The sequence below is a fragment of the Montipora capricornis genome, chromosome 4 (genome assembly GCF_036669925.1).
Source record: "Montipora capricornis isolate CH-2021 chromosome 4, ASM3666992v2, whole genome shotgun sequence".
Taxonomy (NCBI): domain Eukaryota; kingdom Metazoa; phylum Cnidaria; class Anthozoa; order Scleractinia; family Acroporidae; genus Montipora; species Montipora capricornis.
Genome location: NC_090886.1, coordinates 8104113 through 8120258, shown reverse-complemented (window position 1 = coordinate 8120258; position 16146 = coordinate 8104113). Strand labels below are relative to the sequence as shown.

The 16146-nt window shown below is 39.1% G+C and overlaps 1 protein-coding gene across 4 annotated transcripts in view; it reads right to left on the bottom strand.

The window, feature by feature from the left end:
• Positions 1–883: 883 nt before the first annotated feature.
• Positions 884–16146, bottom strand: part of LOC138045452 (band 4.1-like protein 1) — a 25569-nt gene continuing 10306 nt past the window's right edge. The window contains exons 8-21 of one of the 4 annotated variants that reach the window (XM_068891960.1): positions 16000–16046; positions 14882–14972; positions 14702–14790; positions 13945–14008; positions 13169–13266; positions 12439–12733; positions 11328–11707; positions 9836–9892; positions 8890–9055; positions 6415–7120; positions 5902–6119; positions 4911–5024; positions 4082–4192; positions 884–3056 (exon numbers count right to left, since the gene is read on the bottom strand). In XM_068891960.1, coding sequence (XP_068748061.1) covers positions 4094–4192; positions 4911–5024; positions 5902–6119; positions 6415–7120; positions 8890–9055; positions 9836–9892; positions 11328–11707; positions 12439–12733; positions 13169–13266; positions 13945–14008; positions 14702–14790; positions 14882–14972; positions 16000–16046 — 2424 coding nt within the window. In that variant the 3' untranslated portion in view covers positions 884–3056; positions 4082–4093. The remainder of the gene's footprint in view (positions 3057–4081; positions 4193–4910; positions 5025–5901; positions 6120–6414; positions 7121–8889; positions 9056–9835; positions 9893–11327; positions 11708–12438; positions 12734–13168; positions 13267–13944; positions 14009–14701; positions 14791–14881; positions 14973–15999; positions 16047–16146) is intronic. The other 3 variants (XM_068891961.1, XM_068891962.1, XM_068891963.1) reach the window with 3 other exon arrangements.

Here is a 16146-nt window from a genome sequence, read left to right as displayed (position 1 = left end):
GGCATCCTGGTCTCGGTTGGTGTTGTTAAGGGAAGACGCAACCCCATCAATAGTGTTACGGTTAGAAATGAAAAAGGTCTGCAAGAAAACTGTAATAAAAATTACGACTGGACTGTGATAAAAGGAACGACTGCTTCATCTTCTGAACTCTCTTCCCACAACAGTGGAGGTAAATCGATTTCATAAAACCCTCAGTTTCAAGCAATGAGTGTGATTGGTAGTCGGCAGGTATAAAACACAGGTCCAGGTCATTATTTTACCAATACAGAAGTATCCTAAACATTCATAAATGCTAACTTTAGGCCTAATTAGGCCTGAAAAAAAGTTTTTAGGCCTAAGGTTAGCTTTTATGACTGTTTAGGATACTTTCTGTATTGGTAAAACAATGACCTGTGTTTTGTACCTGCCGGATTGGTGGTTCATAAGTACTACCCGTTGTTGAGAGAGCAGAAATCTTCTTGCTCTGGTATCAACTAAGCTGAGATTTTATTGGCTGAGTGCTCAGTTTCAAAGCGGGATATAAACTGTAATGATTTCAGTCGAGACGAAGATATCGTTCAACAGAGCCAAGTTGAAAATCTTTTGGAATTTAACGCGTTTTTGCAGTTCATCTGATATCTGAGAGAAAAGGTCGCATTCATTTTTAGCGACTGGCTGGCCACCTGAATACACTTGCTCGCGAAACAAGTATGAACAGACTTGCTTATCGATGGGGGCTGGGCGAAAAACCAGTTTGATCCCTAACCACTGAACTAAAGTTAGCCCGCCATACTGCAAGGATGTAAATTGTCGAAATGGTGCATATTCACGATTGTATTGAAAGAGAAGTTAATTAAATGTGCAAACGCGAAACAAAAGTGCTTCGGCACAAACACACAGTAGCTTAAATTAAGGACATGAATTTACTCCAAACTTTATTTTTTAAAAAAACCAACACATTAACAGCATGCTTTATGCATGACCATGCATTAAGAATTATACAACTTCTCAGTTAGCTTTATTTATTACTGTAAATAAATTTAAAGGCGTTTTCACAAGGAAGGAGAGTATTCCAAAATCGAAGTGAACTCTTGCACGACAAAAGCAAGAGAACAAACTTCACGCAAGTTGTTTATCTGTGCCAAGAGAAAAGAAATACTGCAACCACCTCCTGTATTAAGATACTCTAAATAAAAATACTTAAACGCATCCCAAAAACGAAACAAGACAAAATAGCCGACTAAATTACTATAATAGATTTTCGACAGGTTGGGACTCGTCTTCACGTTTAACACTTGGTGGATTCGACAATCGAGTGCAGACAAGTACAGCAATGAACTCAGACGTCCGTCTATTATCTCCTTAACAAATTTAAGAACAGCTTGTTCGAGTATTTCATATCGGAGTCCAAAAAGCCTTTCAAGGGAGATTACAGTATTAGAACGAAAAAAAAAAAGTCACTCAAGATGGAAGACTTCGGGAGTCAATAAGTGACGAGAGTGATCTGATGCCTGAGTGGAAATTTGACCATTCGTGTTGTGGCAAAGAGGACATGGGATGCGAGATGCTTTGCATGAAAGCGTGCATCTTGGAAGCATTTTTACTGGCTTTCTTGCAAAGCATCTCATATCCCATCCCACTCCCCCTCAAAAAGCTTTTGAACACCGACTACACTTAAACCTCTTCTTCAAAACGAGTCCACACGTGCTGTCTTCGCTACATAATTTGGTTTTATTTAAAAGCATTTCCGATTGGCTCAGAAGACACGAATCTCACTTGTTTGATATTGCGATTCAACGAAACCGAACGGCACCAATGATTGATAAAGGAAAAACATAATTTTCTTAAATTTCAAACTAGTAATGGCAACGAGTTTTGCTTAACATATCGATACACCTTGACTGAGAATCGAACAATCCAAAATAATGGTCCACACAGATGGACAAAGCTGATTAACCAATAGTTAAAATGAACTGTCTACTAAAATCACTATCCATTAAAAATTTCGTTAACCTAAGTTTCCCATGACAGAGAAAGTAAGAGATGAGCTAGCAGGAAATCCCCAAAATATTGTAAGGCTACGTGGATTTTAAAAGTTGTCTCCCATTTAAAAATTCATTCCCTACCCAGCATTGATTAATTAAATAAACTACATCTACCCTAAAAAACTGACCACTGACTTGACGGTTGACCAGGACACCCATCAGTTTCCTAATAATTTATGGTTGGACTAGGGACGGCACCCACTGTTTTAGCGCTTAACTTCTGCTCATCGCGTATTAATATGGTCGCGTGCCGCTGTATACTTGTATTTTATTTCGACGGATCGTAAATTGGACGATTTGTTCACCTGAGGCCAAAAGAAAGCTGTTTTTGTGGCGAAAAACCAAGCGAGAAAGCGTTGTGGCATATCTGCGTCTACGCGATCTCGAATTTCTTGTTGCTCCAGAGTAGACGTTCATTCCGACTGCATGTTTAAAACAAATTCTTTTTATTTGGAAAAAAATATCTATTCAATTTTTCAAGAGGCGCAGCAAATAATTTTAAAAAGAAAAACCAGTTTTTCTTCCATGTCCCAAATCAACCTTTCTACATACTCATTGCCTAGGGAAAAATACCTTCGTATTCGGTGGCACCGTCCTTTAAGTGCTCATCACTAATTTCTTTTATTTGAGGAATAAAACAAGGTCCCACGGGTCCCAGTCACCCTACGCGCTCGATCAAATCTGGGTTCCTCGACTTAAATGTGGCAAAAACATAAGGACGTGAAGTCCTCGGATGATTTTTTTAAAGTTTTATTGACGTACCATAAAACTTTTCTTCTAAAAGGTAAAAATAAAAGGGTGATGGGCACTTTAAGTTGGGTGAAGGAGTGCATTTTATACAAACTAACTACAGTGATAAAGAAACACCTTCGATGATTTACCTTATAATTACTATTGCCCTTCGAATGGGAATAAAAATATGAATCTTAACTATCTGCTCAACAACATCCAGCTTTTGTTTGTAACGTCAGGTTAGCTAACTACAGAACACGTGTCCATTGCTTTTTATTTCCAACACAAAGAACCACACTTCTGAGAATTAAAAAAAAAATGAATTAGATAAATCGCACAATGATAATTGTAAATTGGCATAAATTTCTAGTTTGCCGGCACGTATCAGAGGCCTGGTAAGCCGTGTTAGGCACGCAGCTGTTTGTGGGATTTAGATTTGTAGTTTGCGGGCGTTGGTAGGCTTAGTCATTCTAGGGTCAGCCTTCGCCGCGTGCTCAGTTCTGGTTTCGTTCATTGCTATATCGCGCTGAAAAAATTGTTTTATGCCTTCGTTTGGCTGTATATGATTTGTTAAAAATTCAATGAGAATACCCTTAACTTCCAAGGTTCGTACCACTGTCTTTGTCGGGGTACACGTTCCCCGTTTTTTTCCCACCCGGGCGTAGCGCTCTTCTCTTTATAATAGAGTTGATGTATAAAATGTTTTTGCGCTTGTTGGATACGAGACTGGTTGTAGCAATCTCGGCGCTACGCGTACCATCTCACATCCAACGCGCGCTTATGGAATAATTGTTACTTGACCGGCCAAAGGTCCGTATTGGGAAAACTGTAAAAACTCAAGACAGAGGCCACAATGTTTCTTAATTAGGACCTCTCCACCGAATTATTTTCTTTTCTTTTTTTCGCGGTTATCAGGCTTAAATCTGCATAAAATGATCGTCTGATGAATGCCGTTTTTGAGCTCTTAAGCAAAATACTAAGAAAAAAAATTTTTTCGACGTACTAAAAAAAGCTACTCATTGGGTGCTATGTTTGGTAGTTTTGACAATTAACGGGGCACTGTCATGATCTGCGCATGTTCGAGTTTGTTTGCTCTCGAGCCCAAGGAAAGTTCTAGCCGCCATCATGGATTCACGCGTGAGTCACGTATATTTGCCGGAGTTTCTCCTTTGTCCACCATGGCCCTCCCCAGTGGACACCATTTTGAATTTGTCGATTCGGCTTAAAAAAGGTTAACCTAACACTTTTCAAGTTTTCACAAGACGCTAGTGCATGCGCTTCCCGTGACAGTTTCCCTGTAAAAGAGAACATTGAATTATTCTTACCACTTTTCATTCTTACGCGGCGCTTTCCTCGTCTGTCCTAGTTATTACAACTTCTTTGATTATTGCATTAGGATTCTCAGCTTTCGCTCGTTGAATAGCCTCCATGATCGCCTGAAATGAAACACGGGAAGGTAAGCTACGTTGATTGAAAATGTTCCACATATCCTAATCCCATTTAGTCGGCTCTTTACATAAACCATATTCATAAATGGTGGCTAAGTAATTATTCTTTTGTGTTTATGCTAATTATCGTCACTAGCCTCGTTCGCAAAGTGAGGCTACCGCTAGTGAGGATGAATAGCACAAAGACAAAAGAATGATTTCTGGGCCGCCATTTATGAATACGTTCTATTACTCCCTAAACATTTCGAATGGCATCCTTTCTCCCAGTGTATTATCTCGCAGGTTGTTGCGCAAGGATAAATCAATTATATTGAAATTCCTTTGTCCAGGGGGACGTTAAGAGTCTTTGGCAAAAAAAAAAGGCATTTTATACCCAGCGTTAGTTGGGGTACATGGAGCGCTCACACACTCGTGACCAGCAGCCATATTGGATTACTGAACGAAAAGAAATGATTTGCATAAAAATAGAGTTCAATTCCCGGAGGATTAGTTTGGTACATCACCATGGCCACCATTCCTTTGTTTTGGAACACCAACATGGCTGCCGTGTCATGTGAAATCGCTCCATTTGAGTGGCGTTGGAAGACTCCAAGGAGTCATTTAACGCATGCCCTGCTTAGAGCAGAAAGCAGAAAATGGATCATGCACCTGACTTTCTCCCTCTCATGTGCAAAAAACGAAAGCTACTAAGAAGTTGATAACCTACCGCATCGGTCTCTGGGTCCCCAGTTTTGATGATGTTGCCATCGTCATCCACGACCCTCATTGTCTCGGTGATAGTTTTGGTTTGTTTCACTTCTTGCACTTTGGTGGTGTATGTCTGCGAAATCAAATAAAAATAATTCAAAACCTAAAGTGAACCGGATGTCGACAAACTTTTTTTGTTTCTCAAATGAGCCACAGGGATGACTCGAAGATGTTGCTAATAAACAATTATTGGATGAGGTTTTAGCATGATATCATGAATTATCAAAACCGAGGTCTGTGTTATCTGCTGAAGCCGAAGGCCGAGGCAGATAACACAGACACGAGGATTTGAAAATTCAGTATATCAAGTGAAAACCGAATTCAATAATTGTTTTATTATACATTTTTCACATACACTGTAATTCATCCTCAGAAATAGAAGCGAGGCGTTCAGCCATATTGTTTCTGAGGAGAACACTCCAAGGGGCTTAGTAACCAAGCAGACGTTGAACTGCAGCAGTTATTACATTTATCATGTCAAGTTCACAAGCTAAATATTGTGAATTGATTGAATGCTCTTGACCAATCGGATTTTTCATAGTGAGTCTGATGTATAATATCAAATATTTGACGACAGAAGATTTGACAATAGTTGCTACACAGTCTGCGCAGCAATGTTTCCATGTTCATTCAAACTATTCCTAGGGAGTAAAGTGGCGGGGTATTCTGAAGTTGCTCCCTTTCAAAATAGTAAACAAAAAGGTGAAAGCGAACATTTATCCTTTCTACCAATTTCATTACTTTCTACAAAAGCAATATTATTGGCATAGCTGTCTTAAACCTACGTCTTAAAAGAGAAATAATTAGTGTCGAAGAAGAATGAACTTTTCTTTCTGGCAACTTCAGAACTCTTATTAATGTGCCACGAGCCCAAGCAGAGGGATAAAAAAACCAAAAACTTTAACTTTACTGAATGTAAACTTCCCCTAAGAACAAAATCCACATCTTACAGTTGTAACGACTTCACTTCCGCCAAGATCCCCAGCATGTTTGGAGATGATGTCCCTTAACTCTTCCGCTGTCAGCTGATTCCCATCACCCTCGATGGTGATGGTCTTTTGAACAATCTCTGTTGGCATGGTTGTCTGTCGAATGGATTCAGTCCTTGTTGGTTCTCCACCTCCCATCATTATGGTACGAGTAATTACTGTGCCGCCATCTTGTGCTACTGCAAAAAAACAAACCTTTTGATTAGGGAGTTTGAGGGCAACATCGAAAACTACCCATGGGTTTCAGTATTTTTCAACAAAAAAGAAAACACCAAAAGGAAAAAAATGAGGTCTTCAACAATCAGATATTACCTACACACGACTGTGTTGTGTGGTTAGTGAAATGTTAATTCATTATTAAAAAGGAGTGAATCATGTATGGACCAAACTACATTCTCTTGAAGCCAACATTTCTCCACATAAACAAGACAGTTAGCGTGTTAGAAAAATGTTGGATAAAGCCTTGCTACTAACCACTCGAAGGTGGACTAATGGGTGGTCCATTTTGGTCATACACAACTCTCTGGGTGGTGACACTGGGCACGTTGAACTGTCTTGTGTGAGATGCATACGGCTCACGAGACCTAGCGGACGAAGAGCCATTATTGCGATATCGAGTACCTTGATTGACCCTTGGGTCTCCATTTTGAGCTCCAGTGAATGACAAAACCTGGGTCTCTACTTCTGGAGCCTGGTTCTGTCGATACACAGTTGGTTCCTGTTGACTGTTTATTATCATCGTTCTGGTGGTGACCTCAGCTGGTGAACTTTCAACACCATAAGTTGATTCTCTCTTGATGATTCCCTCGTTTCGTCGGATGCTCTCTCGAACAAAGCCACCTTCACCTTGTTCATGCTCCAAGTTGAGGTCCTCTTTTAGAGACCGCTTGATCTCGTGCTGGACAGGCTCTGGTCTCAGAGCATCGCTGCTGCCTTTAGAATGGATCCTCACTAGTTCATCCTTTGTCACCAAAGGCACCTTGCCGTGACTGCGACTATCACGATCATCCACTAGATCCTCGGTGCTCCGCCGCCTCTCTTCGTCACTCTCAAAGTTTCCCTCAAAGCCTCTTTGTCCACCACGATTTGGTAGAGTGGAACTTGTGTAGGTTCGGGTGTAAGAGGTGACGTTGTCCCTCTTTCCATGTCCCCAAGTACCAGTTCTGGATTGCTCTTGATCCTGTCATAAAAACACATACTGTAAGTTTACACAAGTTTTTAATTCAGACTTCCATTTCAGTTTAGAACTGTCATGATTTTAAATTTCTGATAATAGCCGTTGGCAAAAACCGGATTGGAACCGGACTGGAACCGGACTGAACCGGACCGGATAGATAACAAAATTCCCACCAAAAGTAGACACATGAAATTCCTGGTCACCAGTGAACTTGCTGAAGAGAGGAGTCAAATTCTGTCTCTCTCTCTCTCTCTCTCTCTCTTGTGTAGTTGTCTCCTCATTTATTGAGCTACGTACATATACGTACATACTTTATTTATACCCGGAAAATCTTCAGCGTATATTACAATAAAAAGTCTCATTACAACTACACAGTTTCCCAAGATTGTCGCGTGGGGCCCGACCGGCAACTATTATGTAGTTGGTCAATTTGCGTTTTTAAAATATCCTAGGAAGTCTAATTTTTGCAAACTGATGGGCAAACTATTCCATAACAGTGCTCCACTATAACAAAAAGCATGCTTGACATAACTTGTGCACGGCAAAGGCAGCTCAAGATTAGCTTGAGTTGTATTGCATACTGCAGGTACTGAATAAATTCTGGAGGTACGCTGGGGTGAGTCCCAGAGAAGAAAGAGATAATGTGACGAACTGTCGTCAATAAGCGAGTTGATTGCGTATGCAACAGTCTTCTTCAACAATGAAAACTGACACTTCTTTACCTTACTCCAGTCCCTGACAATTGTGCAATAACTGAATTTCGCAACAAAAAGGGAACTTAAGTTGACATAGGGAGAGCTCACAGAATAGCTTGCATTCTACTCTAACATGACCTATGATGGATATTTTGCTGTGCACTCCATCATATACTGATATTCCCATTGTGTTTCTAAATCAGGCAATTGTGCAATTGTCAGGGACTGGGAACCCAGTTTTAATTCCGCTTCAGAATCTGTAATCACATCCGCAAAAAAAACATTTGGATGAGTCTAAATAAATGAGGAGACGACTACACAAGAGAAAAAGGCACAGAATTCGACTTCTCCTCTCTTCAGCACGTTGTCTGGTGCCATCTACTTTTGGCAGACCTGTACATTGTATTTTGTTATTGATTCAGTCTGAGTTTTTTCAATCTGATCCAATCTGATCTGGTCCGATCTGGGTTTTGCCAACGGCCTCTGTCTTTTTCAAAAAGCCATGATGAATGATTTTGTGCTCAGATAAACTATTCTGGGGATATAACGTTTAATGTTTTTATGCAACAGTGAGGTCTGCAGTAAGACGAGATAAGAGTTACAAAAAGTGCTACACAAAGGTGGAGTTTCTTGGTTCTCTACAATGGTTTGAGGTCTTTATCAGGATACTCTGTTTTTCCCTCCATTCACAAACCAACACTCAATAGCCCATTTCCTAATTGCTGCATGCCTCAGTCCCAAAGCGAGTCCTGGTGCACAACCATTCAAATGTCAAATAGTTGCGTATTCTTATGCTAATCAAAATCATTTCCCTTACAACAGTTGAGCAGCAAGACTCGCTTCGAAACCAAGACAAACAGCAACTCAGAAATGGCCCATTGGGTTTTGTTACCAGTACATTGGATTTAATTGACCTCTATAAACGAGACCCGGAGTGATTGTATAAAGTGATTGTGATGATTACATTATCATTGTCGCTGTAGTCGTTCCATGAGCCAAAGCCTCGGTGCCAGACAGAAACAAAAGCAAAGCTACAAAATGGCTTCATTTTATGAACTTGAGTTCCACCACACATACCATTTCAGATTCTGGCACCTTCATGACTCGTCCTTTGAACGTATCTGTATCAGCCACTCTCATTTCTGCTCTCTTGATTGTGTCAGTGCCACCCTTTGGAGTGGCCATACCCATGCTAACCATCTCTGGCTCTTCACGTTTCATTTCTTTCATGGAAATCGTTGCTCTGAATTGGTAAAGGCAAATCAGGATAATACATGTATTAATATTAATGATAATAATGATGAGAATGACAATGATGATGATAATAACAATAACAATAACAATAGAGCGAGTTTCAATTGAGTGTTGTAAAACCAAAACCAAAGTAATAACTTTGGCCAATCAAAAAGGACGGAGACAATCCAGTAAACCAATAAAAACAAAGCGTGGGAAAATGTGCACACGCAAGCCACGATTGGTTTTGGTTTCACTTCTGATTGGTTGAAAAAATGGCGTGAAAACTTTCAACCAATCACCGAGTGAAGTAAATGCAAAACCAAAGCAATTCGCTAATTACTTTCGACACTCAATTGAAAACCACTCTAACAATAACAATAACAATAATAATAATAATTGGGTTAAAAATGCCAGACTTGTCAAGTGGGGGCATCCTGGGGCTTGTGAGAAGTGAATGGGTTAATCGTTACAATAATATAATTTGTTTCCATTATTTGTCAGTCTCAATTAAGATTCCCTTTCTATTCATGACCTACAAAAGAAGCACAAAAGTAGTTGACAAAACTGGCAAACAAGTCACAGAAATGTGATGGTGAGATTCACGAGTCTATAGTTATTATACAATAAAAAACCACTTTCACCTTTCTCTTGTACATCACATGTATTTCCCAGTATTGGAGCAGATCAAAAGTAAAATTCTCAGAAGGGAATGGCAAAGTGTTTTCTATAAGGACCACTAAGGGTGAACTTTCATTTTAAAATTTGAAATATTTATAATTTTATGTACCTTTCTGAGGATCCAACAGGAGCAGTGTATGCAGTGCCTGCAACATCTGGTTGAAATCTGAAAATCAGACATTCAAGCAATAAATTTTCTTGAAAAATCCACTTTAGATACTCATTAAGGACGGTGCCTACTATTGCTATTGAGCATCTCAAGACACTCAGGTTTCCTATGGGTGATGCTCACCAATACAGTTTAACTAATATGGTTTAAAATTATGCAGAGAAAGTAGAACTTAGCAAGTGCTCTTGATATCCAAAAAGAAAATTAACGGGTAGCCATGCATTTTTCAGAGATAACTAAGCTTCAATTTGGAAAAGAACGGCATACATTGCCTTGATTTTAATGCTTTTTACAAATATTGTTGATTAATTATCTTCAAAAAATGCCTGGTTTCCATCGCTTTTCTTTTTGGATTTCAATAACACTTGTACACAATCTGCTTTTCCCGCATATTCAGTAAACCGCGCAAAAATACCTTTGAGTGATGTTTGAGTGTGTATTCCAAAAATGTTTCTTAACAATCATTGTCACGTTCTACCACAAAAAATAACTCCATGTCTTATTAAAATCTTTCATTAAAACCATACAGCCACCGCTAAACAAGTAACCAGAATAGGAAAAAATGTCCTTATATACAGTACCGTAAACGTCCATGTATAAGCTGCACTTTTTTTCACAAAATTGAAGCCATAAATCAAGGGTGCGGCTTATCCATGGATACATCTGTGTTTGGAGTTTTAAAAAACCTAATTAATTTTCATACAACTTCTTAAGATCTCAGTAAAGAAACATAAAAGAAACTGAGAGCATGTTGCTGTTGTTCATTGACTTTTTAATGAGTGGTGGCTCCTAAAGGAACCGTTTGTGTCTTCGAGTGTTTATTAGCGAATCTTGCTCTCCAAGAGTTCTTTCAAGCGATTAATTTTCGCTTTACTCGAACAAGTAAACACCAACCTACAAGGAATCTCCATTCCTCCGCACAGCTGTTTGCAGAGACTTCTTCGGCCAGTCACTTCCACGCATATCTTTCCGCCACGTGCGATAAAATACCACAAAATTCGCGAATACTCGCAAGGTAAATGGCCGACTGTTTCGTTGTCCTTGATCACCTTCTCGGCAAATTTGTCGACTACATTATCAAGCTCCTGTTCTGCATGAAATTTTTCGCCTATTGCGGGTACAACTTTATATATAGACGTGGTCATGATTTGGGTCATGATACCCAGGCCCTGGCCCAGACTCCTCCCCACATTTAAAGCTTGGCTACTAAGCACTCGTTCGTTTTGTTTCAATATCGAAGGAATTTCAACTTTATGGTGAAACCTTGATTGTTTGTCCTTGTTGGTTTATAGCAATAGAACGTTACTGGAACTTCAAACTTGATTGTATTACATTTTTTTCCAAAATCTGCGCTTCTAAATTCGGGGTGCGGCTTATCTACGGATGCGGCTTATACATGGACGTTTACGGTAGTTCTATTTCTAATAATTACTTGGCCTTTTCACTAGCTATCCATTCTTGCAGCCTCCTCTCTCTCTCAGCCTCCTTTGCCAGGCGTTCTTGTTCTAGACGTTCAAGCTCCAGCTCTTCCTCCCGCCGCTGACGTTCCCTCTCCCTTTCAGCTGCTTCCCTTCTCTCGCGTTCCTGTCTTCTTGCTTCCTCTTCCAATGCAGTGACTGTAGCTTGTGAATCTGGTCTGTCCGCAGTGCCATATGCATACCTGAATCCTTCACCAACACCTTTTGCGTGGACAACAACATCCTCCCCTTCTTGTCCATGTTGCTGGGCTAATCTTGATCGCATCTCTTGCTGATACTGCTCACGTTCTTCTGGTGTCATGGTGTCTGTGGACTCTTCTAGCCCTAGTGGAGCCTGAAAAGTATTTACAACAGAGAATTCAATTACATGTCAGTGCTACTAATAAAGCGTAAATTTACTTTGTGAACAAACCAGATCTTAACAGTGATGTCTCAGTTCTTACCTTAATGTAACAACATCATTACAATAGTTTCCCACCTTGTTTTAGAGCCACAACCATGCAAAACTCACGAAAAGTTTGTAATGACCTTTTCCCTCAAGCGAGGTCAAGCAGCAAAGAAATTACACAGACACTACAATTCTCAGTTGAGTACAACACTAGGGAAGTTTGGTGACAAAGTTTCAACGTTAAAGTTACTATGTTGTCAAAGGGAACTTGCTTTGTTTCCAATGGTAACTTTTCGGGTTTTTGTTATTTAAATGGTAACCTTCATCAGTTTTATTTAACTCTTGTAGATTTTGGTGGGCTTCATCACTCATGACATCAAGGCCCTGAAAGTTACTCTAGGAAATCAAGCAAATTGCTCTTGACAACATGGGAACTCTAACATTGAAACTTCCCTAGTGTCGTACCCAACTGAGGATTGTAGTATGTGTGTAATTTCTTTGCTGCTTGACCTCTGGAAATATTAATCATAATCTGTACGCTGAATAGAGTATTCTTCAAGTCCTAACCAGCTTGCAAAAAATGTTATTAATCCTAGGTCACTGGTTTTTGTCAGACTGTAACTAAGAGTACAGAAAACATTCCTTAAGATGAAACAAGTGCATGCATGTTTACTCACAGTTCCACCCTTCCTGAGGTACCAAGGCATCTTAGACGGCAGGTCTCCTTCTGACAGGGGTCTCCTTTGAGCCTCGTCGTCATCCTTTTCAAAGTAAATCCTTGTTTCTGAAAGAGATGGTGTTTGGTATTGACTCGACCACTTCAAGCTAGATACTCGCTTGAATTTTGGCTGCTCCTTCACCGGATGTCCATCCTTGTGGAGCTGGTACAGAGTTCTATCACTATAGCGGAACTTTGAACCCATCTTAAGAAGAGATGTACTGCGAGATGGTGGTGGATCAGAGAAGGTTAGCCTGGAAAAATGACAACAAGATAGTTTTAAAAGGGGTCACTGTTTTCAAGCAAAAACTGTAAAGAAATAGTTCTGTGTGTCACGTACCCTCATGTCAAAACCAAAGCCTGAAATTTTAGGGAATGATATTCAAATATTTCTTTTAGGTCATGCAAGTACATTTGTAGCCATTTCGTTCAAGATGACATGAAGACTACTGTATTTACTCATGTATAAATGCTTCAAAATGTAATCCAATTCCATCTTCCACTCAATAAAAACAGAAGAAAACAAAGGTCTCTGGGCAGTGAAATGGTCTTAAAAAGAAACAAACTGTCTTGTTTGCATTTTACATCGAGGCCAAAATGGCCCATAAATTAAGGATTGGGGGCTTAACCAACAGTGGCAGATCAGATAATCAGAGTTTACACAATACTTTTAGAGATAATTTTCACACCTGAAGAACGTATGGTGCTCCACACATGATTTGTACAAGCGCTTAGCTGCCTTTTCGCTGGGGCACTTGAAAACAGACCTTGTTGTCAGAGTATCCAGCTGAAGAGTAAACCAATTTGTAAATAATAATTATTATCAACTTGTAATTTAGAAAGAAAGGTTTGCAGCTGGTGGGTTGCTATAAGAGCTATGAAATTCACAAGTATCTGGGTTGAGAAAAATGTTGTCACAAATGATGAAAACAACTGCAGATTGAGACAGTAAATGCCTACACAACCTACAAACTGACCTAAAGGACTCTCGGCAGTATGCATTTACCCTTCAAGCGTCAACTTTCCACTGGTTAAACAGCAAAACTGGTATGTATTGTTTGAACATAAAACTTGACAAAGACAACTTAATCAGAAGGAGCTGGTCATTCACTTCAAAGGAAACTGGACAAACCAAAGGGATTGAATTGCAAAAATGAAATGAAATATAAGACATGCACACAGTCATCATGGTGCCTGCCTTAAAATAAACGTTTTCCAACACCTTTAAGGTAAATAAAGAACTTTACTTATGCACATTGCATTGACAGCTTGCAGCTTGTGGGGCTAGCATGGAAAACACATGTAAACTTCTCTTTACAGAACAGAATTACATGAAAGAAATTCAAGAGGGTAGAGTCAGTTGGTTAACCATTTACAAAGCAGGATTAGAGTACAAAGCCCCACCCACTGGGTGACAGAGCTTTATGAAGCAAATCCAGACAATAACATACAGCTGTACATGTACCTCTCCAGGGTGGCTCTTCACAATGAAATTCTTCTTCTTGTACTTGATGTAATCAATCTTTGACCTGATTGGGTAAGATAACAGTAACACTACTGTCATTACTGGAAAACAAACCAACGCAATGTCCCACCTTGAGACAGCATGGATCTCTCAACAACACCACTATAACATTTGGAATTTGACAGCAATAGTAATGAACATTAAACAAAATAAACTAATTTAAAAATTAAACTAATTTTTTAATTCCAAACTCTTAAGAGCAGTAAATTGAAAAGGGGACAATCCATTTGGGTTAAAACTTCCTTTCCGAAAGAATGGCAATAATATTTTTTAGCAGCTAAAATAATGTTGAATGTCTACTCAAAAACCACTTCTCCTTATACCTAATGTCTCCAAAGATGACCACTCATAGATTTGACTCTGTCTAGAACATCAGATGATTTTAATCTTCAATGGGGACAGTTCAGGATTCCATAGGTTCATGTCATAATTACTTTAACCCATTAATTACTGGGAGTGAGACTTCCAAGAGTTTATTCTGTCAAACGTCAGACGATTTTACTCCCAAACCGTTCAGGACTAAATGGGTTAATTAATTAAAAAGGTCATCTGGAAAATTCTTGGCCAACCTGTTGAGTGAATTTCCTGTTCCATTTGGTATTACATTTAATCGCTGAATTTCAACCTCTACCAACCTCCTCAGAATAAACATGCCTGTACATTCATTACTTGATTTAAATACATAACATATACTTACCATGGGATTCTGTTTACGACCAGTCTGTCTTTGTAGCTCGCAATGCCTTCGTGAGATACACCAATCAGTAATTCACTGCCTTGCTCGTCCTAGATATTTTTGATGGAAAAGAGAACAGAAAGATCCCACATGTTCTTAACCACATTTAAAGCAGAAAAAACATGGTACACAGTCTCTTACCCTGGCAGGATGGGCATCAACACCGTACATAACAAGTTTGGAAGCGGCAAATTTTAAATACTGCAAGTCTGCTTCTTCGGGACTCAGACCCCTGAAATGTCACAAATTAAATATAGTTTATAAAATTTCTATATGAATTTCTACCAATTTACTATACCTCTCTTTAAGGGAACATTTCAAGATTCAGCATCCAAAGCCTTCAATTAAGTTTCCAATGAACATTTAGAAACTTAGACACTTTAACCTCATTTTAAAGACAGACTAAACGATTGTTAATGATAGAGGCCAAACTAGAATACAAAAGTTAATTAATTCATTATTAGGTGACATCTGGGGAAAAGGTTAGGAGGGTTCTATTACGCCCGAAGATGGTTTGCAGGATATTGTTTACTTAATTTATACTATCCTTTTCTTTGTACTTATAGTCATGAACACAGAAGAGCCACCATGTGGAAATGATAATAAATTCATTATTATTATTATTATTATTATTATTATTATTATTATGGTGTATCAAAGCTTGCAAAGGAACAGCCCTCACATGAGACATGTGTGTTCCTCATTCTAAAAATGTTCAGCTTTCTCTGAGGCCAATAAACTCCAACTTAAGCAAAAAAATGTGGTATCAAGCAAGTTGATGGAGGTAACTTAAAGGTTATTTCTTTATTTTGCATTTTTTTTATGGTTGGTTCAGATGCTTTGAGTATTCTGAAGAAGTGAGCGCACCGGTAGCGAACACTCCTCATCGCCATATATGGCAGAGGGCTAATTAACAAAATAATTAAAAAGGAATTGAACGAAGAAATTAAGATGTCTTGCCATAGTTTCTGACAAACATGAAAAATAATGGAAACGTGTCTACAGTAAGATAAAACCCATAAAATAGACCTGACGAGACACATGAAAAATTAATCGCAAAAACTACTTTGTTTTCTCCACTCGAGAGTCACCAAATTTTCTCGAAAGCCCTCTAACACCTCGAAACTCAACTCTCGCCTCGATCCAGAAAGTTTTCAAGGATCGAGAATCGAGGTTTGCAGATCAAGATTAGAGGTAATGTTGACTAACTTCTGTGAGGTACTGTAGTTCTAAAATGTGGCTAAAGTAGGTTTCTTTACCTGTTATCTGTGTGTAGTAGCCTGATCTTTTCAAGCAATTCTGGTGTCTGCAAATGATCAGAGAGAAAATTACCGTACCAACAATGGATCCTTTTGAAGCACAAGGTCATACAATGTAGTTACTATGATTCTCAGTTCAGTACTCCA